The sequence below is a fragment of the Marmota marmota genome, unplaced genomic scaffold (genome assembly GCF_001458135.2).
Source record: "Marmota marmota marmota unplaced genomic scaffold, marMar, whole genome shotgun sequence".
Classification (NCBI taxonomy): Eukaryota; Metazoa; Chordata; class Mammalia; order Rodentia; family Sciuridae; genus Marmota; species Marmota marmota.
The window spans coordinates 13539895-13555372 of record NW_025999977.1 but is presented as its reverse complement, the minus strand read 5'-3'; the positions used below and the strand labels follow the sequence as shown (position 1 = coordinate 13555372).

Here is a 15478-nt window from a genome sequence, read left to right as displayed (position 1 = left end):
GCAGCTAAAATGTTAGTGCCTACAGTCCACTGCTACTCATTTGAATTGTGGTTACAAGTCAAAAGAAGTTGATAGCAATTGTGAGGAAGATTAAATTTTCTGGGGTCAAGGATATCATTTTAAAGAAGCCTAGTGCAGCCTTTGATTTATAAATCGATTTTAAAGAAGGTGTGCCAAGTTAAACAACATAGGAAATCATATGTAGTTGCATAGGTTTTGTTCAGTCCTGAAAAACAAGTCAAATAATCACATAGCAAACATCAGAATTTTTTTAAAAGGTGAATTTCCAGGCTATAAGTATGAGTGTTGTATTTAGAACACCTCCTATGCCATATTTATCTGTAGCATATGACAATGACAATTTGAGTATGAGATCCCCTCAGAAAGCAAAGCCTGAGACAAAGGCTTATCTGAGGCAAGTGTGTTGGAAATGAACTAAGAGAGTAGGAGTGGGGACTGGACAAGAGGAAAAGCGAAAATAAGGGTGTGTTTTCAGGCCAGCCACTGTGCTCAATGGTGGCTTTACAAGAAGCTGTAAAGAATTCTAAGGAATTCCTGTCCCAGAAATAGAATCCAGAAGCATTTATTACTGGCTTCCATTCCCCACTGGTCAAGTTGCCTTTAGGAGGATTAATTTTCTTACATTTCCAGGTTTGCACACATATGTATACCTAGTGGCTCCCCCAAGTACCTTTGGTCAGAGAGAGAAAAATGAGAATGGTAAAGCTGAGGTGGGGTGTTTTGTGAAGACATACCATTATGAAGCTGACTAAAGCAAAGTAGCTCAGAGTGTTGCAGAGGAAGTGAAGTAGGAAGCAATCATCTGACACCTAGCCAAAGGTCATCAGGCACATGAAGTTCAATTCTCCGAGTTAAGTAAGTACATTTTGGAGACTTTTTTCACAAAAAGTCAATTTATATACAGCTTTAATGGTCATAAAAGAGTTATCCTTAAGAAACTAGAAATATATGGGTTTTCTTGAGCTTTGAGAGTTCTTGACCTATTCCGAAGACAAGTGCATTATCAAGTATATAATTTCTAAATATTTTCTCTTAGTCTGTGTGTCTTGCTGTTTCATTCTATTAACAGTACCTTTTTCAATGATAGAAATTTTTTATTTTGATGAAGTCCAATTCTGTATTTCATGGTATAATAAGAAAATTCTGCCTAACCTAAAGCTATGAACACATTCTCCCATGTTTCTTCTAGAAGTTTTGTAGTGTTAGGTTTTACATTAAGGTTATGATCCATTAGGAACTAATTTTGGTATATTATTAAATTATTATTAAATTTCTTCTTTTTGACACACAGACATCCAATTGTTTCATCACCAGTTGTTAAAAAGACTGTCCTTCTTATATTGAAATGTCCTTGCATGTTTGTTGAAAACAGGTATCTATATATGAATGAGTTTATTTCTAAAATTTTCAATTTCGGTGACTGTGTGTCTACCTTTTGACAGTATCACATTATCTTGAAAAAGGTGGATTAACAAGTTTTTAGTTCAGGTAGGGTTAGTTCTCCCACTTTGTTCTTTTTTAGGATTAGTTCAATTATTGCATAGGTCATTTGCATTGTTATATGAATTTTAAAATAATTTTTCAATTTGTAAAAAAAATGTTCAAATTTTGATTTGGGTTACACTGAATCTACAGATCAATATGTAGAGAACTGACTTCTTTTTTTTTAGGTAAGTAATTTTATTTTAATAAAAGTTCAATGAAAATTGGTAAATAAATTCTTCAAAAATAGTAACCCTTCTTATAACTAACAATTTGTTCTTTCATCCTAAGGTTTTGCAAAACTAATTGAGGAAAAAATGTCAATGAAAGAGAGGTTAGTTTTATTATCTACTGTGATTCTTGGTTTTTAATGTCAACTTGACTAAGTTGTAGTGCCCTGTGATCAACACTAATTGTTGCCATGAAGACTTATACATATGTGGATAACTTCCACCACTGGTTGACCTGAAGTAAGGAAACTACTTTCACTCGGTCAGGGTGAAATGGTTGTGGTGCACCTGATCCAGCCACTAAAAGATTAAAAAAAAAAAAAAAAAAGTCAACTGGAAGAAATTTTGCCTCAAGATTCAATAAATCTTCCAACCCATAAATTTGATGTGTCTCTCCTTTAATGTAGGCATTTAGGCAAAAAATGTGAAGGCACTTCAACAAAGATATCTGGATGATAAATAAGCACATGAAAAGATGTTCAACACCACTGTTCATTAAGTAACTGTAAATTAAAATCACTTTTGAGAGAGCATTAAATGCAGATTACAGTGATGCAAATGAAACTGAGTGACCATACCAAATGTGAACAAGGAAGCAGCTGAATAAGAAGCCTCAAACACTACTGTTAGGAATGGAAAGCAGCACAACCAGCTCAGAAAATAGTTTGGTAATTTCTTATAAAGTTAAAAAGATACCCCTCCTATGTGATCCAGCCACTACTCTCCTATGTATTTGCCCTGAAGAAATGAAAACATGTTTATACAACACTGAATTAATGTGCATCGCAGCTTTATTTGTAATAGCCACATCCTAAAAACAACCCACATGTATATCCACAGGTCAATGTGGAATTTATGTGGTACACACACAAACACTTAGCAATAAAAAACAAATGAACACACTACAACATGGATGAAGTAATTCAAAGTAATTACACTGTAGAAAGAAACCTGACATCAAAAATCACAAAAATTATGTAAATTCTACAAAATGCAAATTAATCTAGTGATAGAAAGCAGGGGGACCAGGGAAGAGACAGCAGAGACAGAAAGAACAGGAGACAGGGACTACAAAGAGGAAGGACACTTGGGTGTGACAAATGTTTATTTGTCACATCTGGATATATCTGGATTGTACAGATGATTTCATGGGTAAATGTTTGTTAAAACACACCAAAGTGTACACTTGAGTATGTTCAGCTTATTATATGTCAATTATACCTCAATAAAGCTGTTTTTTTAACAAAATTCAGATTACTGGATGGTAATGGATCTATATAGCTGTAGCTCCTTTATAATAGTTTTTTTTCCCAACAATTAGGAACTTAAAAACAAATACAGAATAACAATATTCCTTATAGCAACAATAAAGAAGGTATAACAGTCATAGTTCATACACCATCACTTAAGAGAATGAAATTATATCACTTTTATATATCTATGTCTATAACTTTTAAGTATCTACATGGATATATAAAATATGAATATATTGGAGAAGAAAGGAAGAAAGATATATATGGGAACTAAGATGTTAGCTATTCCCCCATAACTGTTATTAAATTACGTTAAACTAGGAAAGCACTTAAGCAGGAAAGTGTGAACACTGCCAATCTCAAAATGTAACGCTTATTATCTTTAAAAGCATTTTGTTACTTTTATAATACCTGAAGTGAAGCAATAATGTCAGTCACTTAACCAGATCTTAGAGTATAATATCTTCATCTTAAGTACTATTATTTCCAGTATCTTAATAATGTTCACATAGTCCCAGAATATGATCTTTTGTGCTCTGATGACACTTAAATTAATAGCATAATTTTCTGGTACTTGCAACAGTTGTTTCCCATTCTGATTTTTTATACTTCCTTATAACACTTGCAGATAAATCCTCTAATAACCATTTTTATCTTTATCTTTAGGGAATTCAAAAGTTTCAATAGAATAAGGAAATATTAAAGATTAAACTTTTTAAAAAATTTTAATGTTGATTGCAATATTTCTAATCAGATATCTTTAAAGAGGTAATAAATCTTCTAAATACTCAGTTCATTTGATCTTTCTTGCTTGCTTCACTGATGATGTTCTCAACTGTTTTCTATAGATACATCTATAACTGAATCTGTTTAATCAAATGCTGTTTGTTGTCAAAGCAATCCACAAAGAATTTATCATCTCTTCAATACTTAAGTTATTTAATTGACCACTGATCATTAAAATATTAGCTGTTTTCAATTCATGTGAAGAGGGTATCTGCCCGCAAAGCCAAATGAAACAATCATCTCATGTGAAGCCATCATAGAATGACTGCAGTAATTCTACTTTAAAAAAGAAAAGTCTAGTGCATGTTGAAAATAGACATTTTCAATTTTGTCCTTAGCTATCCTTGTTTTAAACAAACAAGCCAATTAGTAAAAAATATAAACCAGTCCAGCTTTTCATTCCAGTTAGGTTATATCAAATAAAGGTATAACCTATGCAGCAAAAAAAGTTAGCTCTATCTAATTTTTAATCATTCATACTAAAAACAATGAAATAAAGAAATAAATGGCAACAAAAATCTTTACATCAAATAAAGTTAAGTCTAACAGAAAATTAGTGTATTGCTGACTGCCCATGCTACTCTCATAGCCAGAGCCAGGGAACTAACCACAAATAGTGACATCATTAAATAAATACTGCCCCATTGCTTCCACAATTAACCAACTCCAATACTCTGGTTTGGCTCCCTACATCTATCTGCTAAATTGAATTGGCTTCTAACATTCAACATCTATTTCACTATAAAAATATGGTGGAGTTCTTTCCTAGCTGAAAGAACTAATATCTCTTAGTGATATCTAAGAGATATGTGAATTAACACTTTTCCTTAGTGAATTTTTCTGCCTGCAACCTACTAGACTTTACCTTTAAAATGGGCTATGTTTCTAAAAGAATGTTTTAAAACATAAAAATACTCCCATTCACAAGCACATCAACACCCACACATTCCAAATTAACCCTAGGATTAAAAAAAATAATAAAAGTACAAATAGACAGCCTATCAATTCACCAGAGTCCCTGACAGGAACAAAACCTGAGGTAGAGAATGTTAATAAACAGTATGTGGGTTGTAAGAAATTAACTTTACTGGATAATTAGCTAAAATAATTTTCTTGTATTCAAAAGCATTTAAAAATATAAAATATACCATTAAGAAGTCATTTATAAACTGTTTTTTTTCTTTTACTTGGCACATCTGCTATGTACAAATATTTCACTGATTTACTCCAAAGGTAACATTATTAGTTTATTTAAGTATGAACAATGTTACCCAATAAAATCAAATAATATTTCTCTTAACATCTTTTATCTTTTCTTACACAATATATAGTCATCTGCTACATCCACATACTTGGTGAAATTGGTAGTTATTTTTCATCAATCATCCCCATTTCATTTTGAACATCAGAAAATTCCTTAATGCTGCATATAAATGGGAAACACTATCTAAAGTCTTAAAAGTATACATAATTCAATAATAGACCAACTATTTGTTACTATGTATTTATGCATATATGTATATACAAATACATAATAATAATACTGCCCCATTGCTTCCACAATTAACCAACTCCAATACTCTGGTTTGGTTCCCTAAATCTATTGTCTATACAAATACATAATTTAAATTTGTGTAAACATATATTATTTCTTTTCTATTTTATTAAAAGCTCACCAATGCACAAAACTCCTTATATCACTTTGTACATCTCCATATAGCACTTTCCAATTCAACAGGACTTTCATTCATATCTGTTTACTCCAACATGCAATCTATGACAAATTATTATTTCCTTCTTTTTATAAAGTTAAATAAACAATATATATAAGGTCATGAACTGGTAAAGACAGAGACAGGATTTCATCCAGAAGTTTAGACTTTGTTATGCTACAGTAGTCCTGCAGAATAACTATGAAGACTACAATGAACATCTACAGTGAAGACAGATTAACATCAACAGGTAAATCATTTAAACTGTAACTTAAGGTAACAGTAAAAGCACCTGACAAACAACCTGTTCAATAAAACTAGTTTCTTGGGATCTCCAAATTCGCATAAGAATTTTACCATTTCATAGAACTATGTCATTCATGTGTTCACAGTCACAGGTCTCAAATCTTCTACAAAGCTTCGACCAACTTCAATAATACTTGAAATAAACTGAAATTATAGTACATATTTTCTTCTTTAATCTAACTTGTAACTGATTGAGATTCAAATTCATACATCTGTTTGACCACTAAAAACATTTACTTAGATCTATCATAGGTATATGGAGTTAAATGAGTTATATCCAATTTAGAAAACTCAGTGAATAAAAAAAATAAGATAATTCTTAACTTTAGGAATAACAAAACCAGGATGTTGAAGGAAAAATAATTATAGTTAACTACATACTGTTTACTTGCATAGCATACATAGTCAGAATGACATAAACATTGAATATTTACATCAAAATTACAATATAATTATTGATAAAAAAACAAGAGATTAAGAAGTATTCTTGTGTATATAGAGTGGCAACAGAGAGAGAGAGCAGCCAATTCATTATCCACAGTGGGAAATTGATATACAATGCCTGAAACAAACAAAAGTTAGCATAAATATAAGAGAATGTAATAGCAAATTATAATACTGCTATAGTTTGGATCTCAAATATCTCCCAAAGGTCCATGTATTAAAGGCTTGATCCCCAAAGTGGTGTTACTGTGAGGGGATAATGGGACTCCAGTCCCTTGCTCTTTCTGTTTTGCATCTGGCCATGAGGTTAATGATTTTACTACACCATTGACTCCTTCCAAGACACTGCCCCACCCCCGGGCCTAACCCAAGTGAGTCTAAGGATTATCTGGAATAATACATGTACAATATTATCAATGATATTTTGAAAATGAAATTTGCTAAATAACAAAACAGTTTTTGAAACTATTATCCAGTAAGATTCCAATTCTAAATAAGGTATAAAAGGTGATTTTTTGTTTTCTTAATTTTGACTGCTACCATTTTCCCTCTTTTTTCCTTCTCTTTTAGAATTAATGCAGAGTATTTTTAAAATACATAGTTATTGAAAAGGGAAAAAAAAGAAAGGCAGTTAATTATAGACTGAGTCTAATAGAACCCATTACTCCTTCTCTCACACTTTTTCTATCATATCACATAATCACAATAATGAACTTTTCTTCTTTTGATCCTTTTTATCCACACCACTGTGGCAACAATTAAGATTGCCAAGAAAGCAAAAGCATATGTAATTAACCAATTTAGGAATGAACAAAAATTCAGTACTATTTGACAGAGACAGCGAAAACAAACAAAAAAACCAAAAATTAAAATCTTGTTGTTCAAAAGAACTTACACAGGTTACTTATAGTGAATAATTAAGTTTTGTTTGTCTGTACCCCTGATATTGGATTTGTTATTAACCAAATTTAATTTTCTCAACATATCTGTGAGAGAGAAAAAAGATTCACATACATATGAACTGAGGCAAAGGACAGTCATGTGACTTGTTTGAAATTATACAATTAAGTCAGTGGCTGAACTGTAAACAGAACCAAGGATACCCAACTGCTAGTGTGCTGCTCTAACTAATGGATCATGCTCCCTGCTATGTAATAGGACTGTTTCCTTTAATTACAAATTCTTCATTCACCATCAGATTATCAGCCAGAGGCTTTATCATTAGTTTTGCTCTTCTTCATTCATGGCACCATTCCAAGAATATCAGATTTCCATGATAAAAAATATAAATACCACTGCTTATTGCATTAACCAGATCTGAAGATCCCAACTGCCTGTGGCAAGGATATTCCACCATATCTGTACCTAATAGCATATTTACAGGTAGAACTGCAATTTTAGCAGCCATTTTTGCTTGATCAATGATCTGGACAAAATGGATTTCATTTTTATTTAATCACATTATCAGTGCATTTATAATTTGACATTACCACATTCTATAATCTCATTAGTCAACACTATTAACATATATGACCTGAATGTAAAAATTCTAAAGGTAGCAGATTTTTAAGGATATACCTTAGGGGACATGTGATGTTAGGAAGTAGATGAAGATAAAAACCATGAGATGTTCTTACATTCTGTGCTAAAATCTATAAAAGAGAATTTACTGGGTAAACAAATAAAATAAATATCTTTAAAGAGGTATCTAGACACTTGTCTTTGAGAAGCACTTTGTGTTTCTTTGGCACATATCACAGTAGCAATAGTAGCAGCAGCCTTGCCCTTGGTGCTGATTTCTTACCACTCTAAATGTCTCCTCTGAGCCAGAATACACTGGCTGTTGCTGATCATGCTGTGAGACACCTGCACTGGCTACTAGGCTTGTCATGACGCACAAAACCCTACCATCTTCAGCTTGACATTGTGCAAGTTATAATTATTCATCCAAATGAATATGTCAGAGCAGCAGCAGCAGACCTCTCATCAGAGCAAAAGAAAAATACATCAAAACATTATCAACTCAGCAGGAAGACAGGGACCATAAGGAAAATTACCCATTTTTAATATGGATGCCACAAAGCCATGTCTATTATATTACAAAAAGAAAAGAAAATAAAGATCTTCCAAGTGTAAAGTCCAGAAACACTGAATCCAAAGAGAAAATGTACAAAAGCAGACAATGATTTTTAAAATCAATTATCTGAAGCCTATTTACAGTCTCTTAAATATAACTTTACTATTAGATTACAATGGTAACATTTATGCTACATAAAAACCACAACTGTTTAAAAATGGTTAAAACTGAAAATACCCACAAGAATTGTTTTCTGGTGAGTCAGTAAGCAAGGATAACACATAAGCAAAGTCATCTCATACTGCTTCTTACATTTAAATATATTTAACTAATATTGCCAACCTCATCATACTAAACGACTCAGAGTTCATACTGCTAATATCATTACCAAAATCCTTATGATGTTTAGCTAGCATCTAGACTCTTATTGATAAATATTTTTAAACATTCAAAATTTTAATATTATATGTAAAATAAAAACTAAAATTACTCCCATACCTGCACAAATGAAGAAAATATTTCTAAATTGTATATAAACATATAACATAGGCAAAGATAATTTCAGATTGCTATCTCATCTTTAAATAAATGTGAAAACTGTTAACTTTTAGAACAAATTATACATAGGAGTTTACCTTTTCAAAAAAAAAAGATATGATTTTCTTGAGACAGAAAAGGCAGAAAACACAAGGATAAGCCTGATACATTTGACCACAATGAACGTTAAAATTCTGTATGATAAATATATCATATACAAAGTTAAAGATATGCCATAGGGAGAATATATTTACATTCCACATAACCAACAAAGCATTGGGATTCAAAATAAATTAAGAATGCTCAGAATAAAAAAAAAAATCTCAAGCAAAGACTATGAACATAATAATAATGATTATCAATTCTTGATAAAGAATTAAAGTCAGATTAACTAAGATCATAATAACACTTGGAAAAGATTTGGGAAAGTAAGATTATTATACATAGCTGAATAGCAGTAATCTCAGCGGTATATTCCCTATAATTCAGCATTTTCACTTCTAGGAATAATCCATACACAAAGTCTAACATATATGTACCAGGAAACATGTAAAAGTTTTCATTGTGGACTGCTAGTAAGAAACTGTGAATAACCTTATCAACAGGGCAATGGCTAAATTAACTGGTTGATGGACATAATGGAATGATATACAGCATTTTAAGATAAAAATGTATTAGGCACACAAAAATCATGTATAAGTCACTGAAACGATATCATATAAAAAAAAATCAAACCACAAATACAGTTTTAAAATGTAGTAAAAAGTCTGTAAGGATAGCATACACATCAATTCCAGAGAAAGGAGATAACTCGTTAGCAGAAAAGCAAATAGGAAAGAAAGGACTGAAAAAGTAATGGGGTCTGTGCTATTCCCAGAACATTTTATTTATCAAAGGGGGGGGGGGACTAGAGATATATCTGAAGCAAGTGTGAAAAACATTAATACCTGTGAAATTTAAATTATGGATAAAAAGCCACTGTAATTTTATCTGTATTTTGCTAACAATATCAGTGTATTTATAACTTCAGAAAAAAATGTATGATATTCCAGTTACTAATCAATTTTGTTTCCTTAGCACAACTGCAAAAAATACTAATAACTATTAAATCAATACCTTGAATATAAATTATTATTAAAGGCACCCCAAACTTATATATACAAGGCCCTGAACCAGTATTAAGTAAGGAAACAAAATCTAAAAGAAACTGCCCTCAAAGATATTCCACTCTAGCAGTCACAAACTAACTTTGATTTGATACAAACTTTTCCATAAAGTTTGTACAGTTATCTGCATTTTAAAACAACACTAAAAAACTCATCAAAACTATGTTCTTCAAATTTGGAACTGTGATAAACATTAATTTGTGATTTAAAGGTAATATCTGGAAAGAGTAATAAAATCTAGATATAATACTTTCTCATGATCTCACTGTCTTAAAACAGAAAGATAAAGCTTTCAGAACCAAATAGAAAACATGTATTTCAAAGTTATACAATCATGTATACATGATTCAATTTTGGAAAAAAATTTTAATAAATTATAACATACATCAAATACCCAAAGTAAATCAAAGGCTTCGGAAGAAGCCTTTATTTTGCTGTTTCTCAATTTCCCCTGAGAGAAATAGGACTTATTTTTAAAGAAAAAAATGAGAACAGTAATATTTTTGACAAATGTGTGTAATTAAAGTGATATTTGGACACTTGTAAGCCTATTTAAAACCTGTTAAATGTTGTTTAAACTTTAAAAATTTTTAAAACTAATTTCACTTATAATTACTTTTATGTATGTATAGTTTAAAATATATGTATCAACTTTTACTTGAACCTAATCAAATTTTGCTAACCAAAAAAATGGGTAGCTTCCATTCACAGAAAATTCATAAAATATCACTCTTCATTTTCTCTTTGCCTAAGAATAGAAACATTTTCTCCTTTTTGCTATCAACTATCACAATTCACTTGGTGAGATAAGGCCAATGTCTATTAGACTATCCTGCGAACTTTAATAACCATATTCTGCCACTTATTTAAAAATCACACATGAAATTCTGTGAGTGTACTATTAATAATCCAAAGCACCTTGTGACTACATGTACATTTTACAACACACTTCTAAAACATCAGCTTGTTAGATATAACCAATGTACTGAGAAACTAAATTAACAGAAGCAGGAGAATCTTCTATTATCTTTACTTCAGTATGAATATATGAAAACATATAAAAAAGAAAATACATAACCTAAGTTCAAGGATAAACCAAGTCAAACATTTTAAAACCATGAAAACTGAGTACAAATAGCAGGGTTTTTATTTTTACTTTCCTATGATAAAGATTCTGATATAATATCATCAACGTTAAAAATTTTAGCAATATAAAAACTTCCATTCACTTTTACACTTACTGCATATTGTTTTCTACATAGTTGTTTAGGATTTAAACTAAAACACAAAATGGATGTCAAGAGGGCTTCTGCATGTTCACTGAAAAATGAAACTTAAAGATCTAGAGGGTGAATAATGTGTGTGAGTGTTTGCAGAGAAAGAAGGAAATAATGGAAATATTAGAAAATATAACTAAAGCGTTGTATAAGGCTTGTTTATAAAAGAATGCTCTAAGAAAACTGGAAAATAAATCACTTTAAAACCTATAATGGCTTCTTGACTTAAAAAAATATAGTTTTTAATTACTTAAAATAAATTTAAGAATTTACCTGTGGTGTCCAGGAAATAGAAAATGGAACAGGAAAATCCACAAAACAATCTGGTGATTCTGCGGGATACTACGAAAAAGCATAAAATTTGGTCATTTCTGATTTTCTGTGACAATTTCACTCGAGGTATTTTGGAAAAAAATTGAATATACTAGGAAAAATAAACTGCAAATGCACTAAATATAAATATTTTTATTCTACTATTACAGTGATATGGAGAGTTCATTAACAGTCAACATCTGTTCATGAGGTACAAAGTTTGGTGATTTAGTGTGCCACAACAGTCAATGTTAAGCAAAGAAAAATGAACTAAGTTAGTGTCAGGATAGCTGCTAATGTTATGATCTGAGGGTGAGTCACACTGAATCTCATTTTATCTTTAAAATACAGAATCAAAATAGTTGATATTTAATTCCTTCCAGTCTAAAATTTAAACTCAAATAGCTTCAGTAACATTTACATAGTCAATGTGATAAAAGAACCAAGATATGCATAAGAATGACTACATAACTATCAATTTAAAAAAATGATTTTTCCGGGCTGGAGTTGTAGCTCAGTGATACAGCAATTGCCTCACAAGTGTGAGGCACTAGGTTCGATCCCAGCACCACATAAAAACAAATAAAGGCACTGAGTCCATATACAACTAAAAGAAAATTTTTTTTAAAAAAATGAATTTTCCATATGAAAACAAGTATTTTTAGCAAGTAGATAAAAATCAGGTTTCTAAGTTGACAAAGACAAAAGATATTTTTTCTTAAAATTAATTTTTTATTAGAAAATCAGAGGATTATAATAAAATTCTATTCTGAAATCTTCAAAGTCACATAATTAAAAGCACTCATTTCTTTCCATTAAAACACTAAATTTACTAAAAGAAAATTCATTTTAGGGAAACTTTCATTTAACAAACTTAATTAATTCAGATCTTTATGTTTTTTAGTATCTTATTATTGAGTATTTCACTGGAAAAGCCAAAGGGGATAAAAAATCATCACTATAATATTTAACAAACACCAGCACAAAGCAGATGCTTTCAAAAATTAACATTTTGATATAATGATCAGTTGGCTAAAAATAAACAGTATCTGCTGCGCATACACTTGTAATCTCAGCAGAGGTTGAGGCAGGAGATCTCAAGTTCAAAGTCAGCCTCAACAACTTATGAAAGGACCTAGAAAACCTAGCAATACCCTGTCTCAAAATAAAAAATAAACAGGGAGGGGGATGTGGCTCAATGGTTAAGCACCCCTTAACCTTAAGTGGTATCAATTCCTGGTACCAAAGAAAAAACAAAGAATAAACAAAAGTATACTATCTGGTTATATAAAACTAATAATACAGAGACACATAGAAAACCACATAAAAATATTACAGTGCTTAAATTCTGTAAAATGAAAAATGATCAGGCTGAGATAAGGAAGTCTATTTCAAACAATTCAAAATATCACAAGGTGATATTATTATATCAGAACACAGTTGCTATAATCACTGGAAAAACAATGTGTACACAACATTAAAAAATCATGAATGTCTCAAAGTAAATGCAGGTAGAGAGCTCAGGTCTCTCTGGTTCCACCTTTATTAACTAGCTAATATGACCTTGGAAGAGTTATTTAATCTCAATGACTGTTTCACAAGTAAAACTGATAAAACTCAACAGTATTACAAAATCTCATTTCTCTCTAAAATGTGATGATTCTTTTTTAAAAAATTATGCACACTTAAAATCTCCTTGGGTCAAAATGGAAAGGGTTGCTGCTACTTCTTTCCCAGAGATGCTAATAATGAACAAGATCAACTCTCTAACATAAATAAATTGTCAATATACAATAAGAAGTTAATGAAATGTTTACTATATTCTAAGTAAATATATCTAGTAAAGTATCTGTGGCCTTTGAAGTCATTGAGTACATACATTCATAGCTCATTATGCTAAAAGAGAATAAAATCCTATATTCAAGTGAGACTCAGTACAGTAAATGGTACAAATGCACAGATATAGAAAAAGATCCACAAAGAGTTAAACAAAAAAGCAGGTTATAATAAATGTTATCCCAATTACAATAATGACTACTGTGTCATCTGTGAAAGGATAACATATTTCAAATATATTATATATTATACTTATGAAAGATAATAACATGTATATAATAAACTGTACTAATCTATATGTGGGTGGCTTTAATACATATCTATTAAAGTTGAATACAGGTATATTTTATATGTTAATTGTATTCACAAATTAAGAGTGATTTTATTTACATAATAAACTTCACATAATTACATAAAACATAAAAAGAGCAAATTTATGTGCATTTGGGGATTTATTATGAATTATTAAAATAGGAAATAACATCCTAGATATTCATTTTCAAAATAGTCTGAACTACAGTAGTACTAAGTACAGTGTAGTATATATATAATGTCACAAATCAGCTTGACCAAAATTAAGAGTTTTTAAAAGTTATATAGATATATATAAAACCACCAGAAACTGTCAAAAATTTCCATTTTACAAGTTTGATAACAAATGCTCCAAAACAACAAATTTTAATTAAAAAATTAGTATTTAATTATTTTTAAGTAAAAATATGGGAGAAAGAAGGGAGATATGAGAAAGTAAAAGAGGGGAGACATGATCAAAGCACACTATATGCATGTATGGAAATGTCACAGTAGAACCGTTCATTTGTACAAATAATGTGTGTTAATTAAAAAAAGCTCTTCAAATCTCCCTTGAAGCAATCCAAATCAGTAATTATAAAAAATTATTCCACAATATTAAGTACATATAATATGTACTTATAGTCATGATATTTTTTATAGACTCTGTAATATATTATTCTAAGAAAAATCTTAACCAAATCAGTTCTGTTCAGACCATCTAAAAAACAAGGCTACCCCCTGCAAGTGAAACCATACATATTGCAACAAAGACAAAGTGCCCAGCTTCTGATACACATCTGTGATTTTTTTCCCCCCAAGTAGTTCTGATCTTGGCAGAAGCTGAAAAAGCTCTACGATATATTTTTTGTACAGAAAAGATAACCCCATCCTATAGTACAGGATGCACTATAAGTACTACATAAATATATCTAAAAACACAAAAAAAATCCTTATTTTACACCTTTTTGATTTACATATTTATTTTTAATAGGAATTGTCTAGTTCAAATTAGTGTTCTTTTCTTTGTGGGTTCTTGGAGATGAGGAGTGACTGAATCACAAGAGAATGTGTTCAAGAAAAAATATATTTTAAATACATATATACATCAAATCAAAGAAATAAAGGTTGTGTAGTCAGAAAAATAATCCTGCTTTAAGGTTTGTTTCAAAAAAAGTTTTTAAAAATTGATTTTAAAAAATCTTAGTTTAAAACTTAGATTTTATGAAAACTTTGTCATGTATTCTGAACAAATAGTTTTTGCTATTCCTGTCTTTTAACTGTCAATTCCAGACCCAAATAGTCCTCAAAAAACAGAAATTACCACATATAAAAGATAACTTTGGGGGCTGGGGTTGCAGCTCAATGGTAGAGCACTGGCTTCACATGTGTGAGGCACTGGGTTCAATCCTCAGCACCACATAAAATTAAAATGAAGATACTGGGTCCAACTACAACTAAAAATTTTTAAAAATAAAATTAAAAAAGATAACTTTGGCCTCTATAATGCTAAACTAAACAGGCAAATAGTGAATCTAACAAATCACCACAATGTAGTATTGTCATCCTAACTTTTTTTAATAAACACTTTTTCCCCTAATATCTTCCTAGCTCCAAGTTTTCTCTTCTTTCTTGCTAGTAGAGCTTCACAACTATAAATGTTGCAAAACTAATCAAAACCACAACTAGAAATCATTTCACATAAACCAGGAAGGCTAAAATAAAAAGATATCCTTAACTAGTGTTAG

General features: G+C 30.6%; 1 protein-coding gene across 2 annotated transcripts in view; it reads right to left on the bottom strand.

Moving 5' to 3' along the window:
* Positions 1-15478, bottom strand: part of Fancl (FA complementation group L) — a 62931-nt gene that overhangs the window by 12257 nt on the left and 35196 nt on the right. For both annotated transcript variants that reach the window (XM_015479650.2, XM_015479651.2), the window contains one exon: positions 11565-11633. In XM_015479650.2, coding sequence (XP_015335136.1) covers positions 11565-11633 — 69 coding nt within the window. The remainder of the gene's footprint in view (positions 1-11564; positions 11634-15478) is intronic.